General features: G+C 42.3%; 1 protein-coding gene across 1 annotated transcript in view; it reads right to left on the bottom strand.

Annotated features, from left to right (window-relative positions):
• The window catches only part of LOC102031756 (signal-induced proliferation-associated 1-like protein 3), a gene marked incomplete at its 3' end in the record, with an annotated part of 32814 nt that overhangs the window by 4352 nt on the left and 27366 nt on the right, over positions 1–1096 (bottom strand). Inside the window, 2 exon segments of the mRNA XM_031065597.1 lie at positions 131–179; positions 1025–1094. Of these exon segments, the coding sequence (XP_030921457.1) occupies positions 131–179; positions 1025–1094 (119 nt within the window).

Raw genomic sequence — 1096 nt, 5'->3', positions numbered from 1 at the left:
CTGGGGGGGAAAGCCCGAAAATTCCCCAAATTCCCCAAAATTTACCAAAATCCCCAAAATTTCCCCCAAAAATCCCCAAAAAAATCGGAGTTGAAATGGCAAAAAATTCCCATTTTTGACCCCAAAATACCCAAATCCGGCAGCGGCATCAGCGCCGGGGTCCAGCCTGGCCACGGGGCCTGGGGGGGAAAATCCCAAAAATTCCCCAAATTTACCAAAATTCCCAAATTTTCCCCAAAAATAAAAAATATTTGGAATTTCCCCACCTTTCCTGCAGTCGGCGCCGTGTCTGTCTCTCCTGTTGGGCAGCGTGTTCCGGCTGCCACCCGGCAGCGCCTCCGGCAAATTCCCCAAAATTCCCCCAAAATTCCCCCAAAAATTCCCCCAAATATCCCCCCAAAAATCCCTAAAAAATTCCCGAAAAATCACCCAAAAAATCCCCCAAAATTCCTAAAAAATTCCCCAAAAAATTCCCAAAAATCCCCAAAATTCAACCATTTCTCCCCAAAAATCCTGCAAAAAATTCCTAAAAAATTCCCGAAAAATCCCCCAAAATTCCCCAGAATTCACCCAAAAATCTCAAAAAATTCCCCAAAATTCACCCAAATTTTCCCCAAAATTCCCCAAAAATTCCCAAAAAATCCCCCAAAAATCTCAAAAAATTCCTCAAAATTTACCCAAAAATTTCCCAAAATTCCCAAAAAAATCCCCCCAAAAAATCCCCAAAAATTCAAAAAAAATCACCCAAAAAATCCCCCCAAAATTCCCAAAAAATCCCCAAATATCCCCCCAAAAATCCCTAAAAATACCCCAAAAATCCCCAAAATTCCCCGAAAAAATCTCAAAATAATCCCACAATTTCAAAAAAAATTCCCCCAACATCCCCAAAATTCACCCAAAAAATCCCCAAAATTCACCCAAAAATCCTCAAAAATTCCCCAAAATTCACCCAAAAATTCCCCAAATTTTCCCCAAAATTCCCAAAATTTTCCCCAAAAATAAAAAATATTTGGAATTTCCCCACCTTTCCTGCAGTCGGCGCCGTGTCTGTCTCTCCTGTTGGGCAGCGTGTTCCGGCTGCCGGCCGGCCGCGCCT

This window comes from Geospiza fortis, unplaced genomic scaffold, assembly GCF_000277835.1.
Source record: "Geospiza fortis unplaced genomic scaffold, GeoFor_1.0 scaffold942, whole genome shotgun sequence".
In the NCBI taxonomy this organism is placed as follows: Eukaryota; Metazoa; Chordata; class Aves; order Passeriformes; family Thraupidae; genus Geospiza; species Geospiza fortis.
The sequence above is the reverse complement of the archived record's forward strand: the minus strand, read 5'-3'. Positions and strand labels throughout refer to the sequence as shown.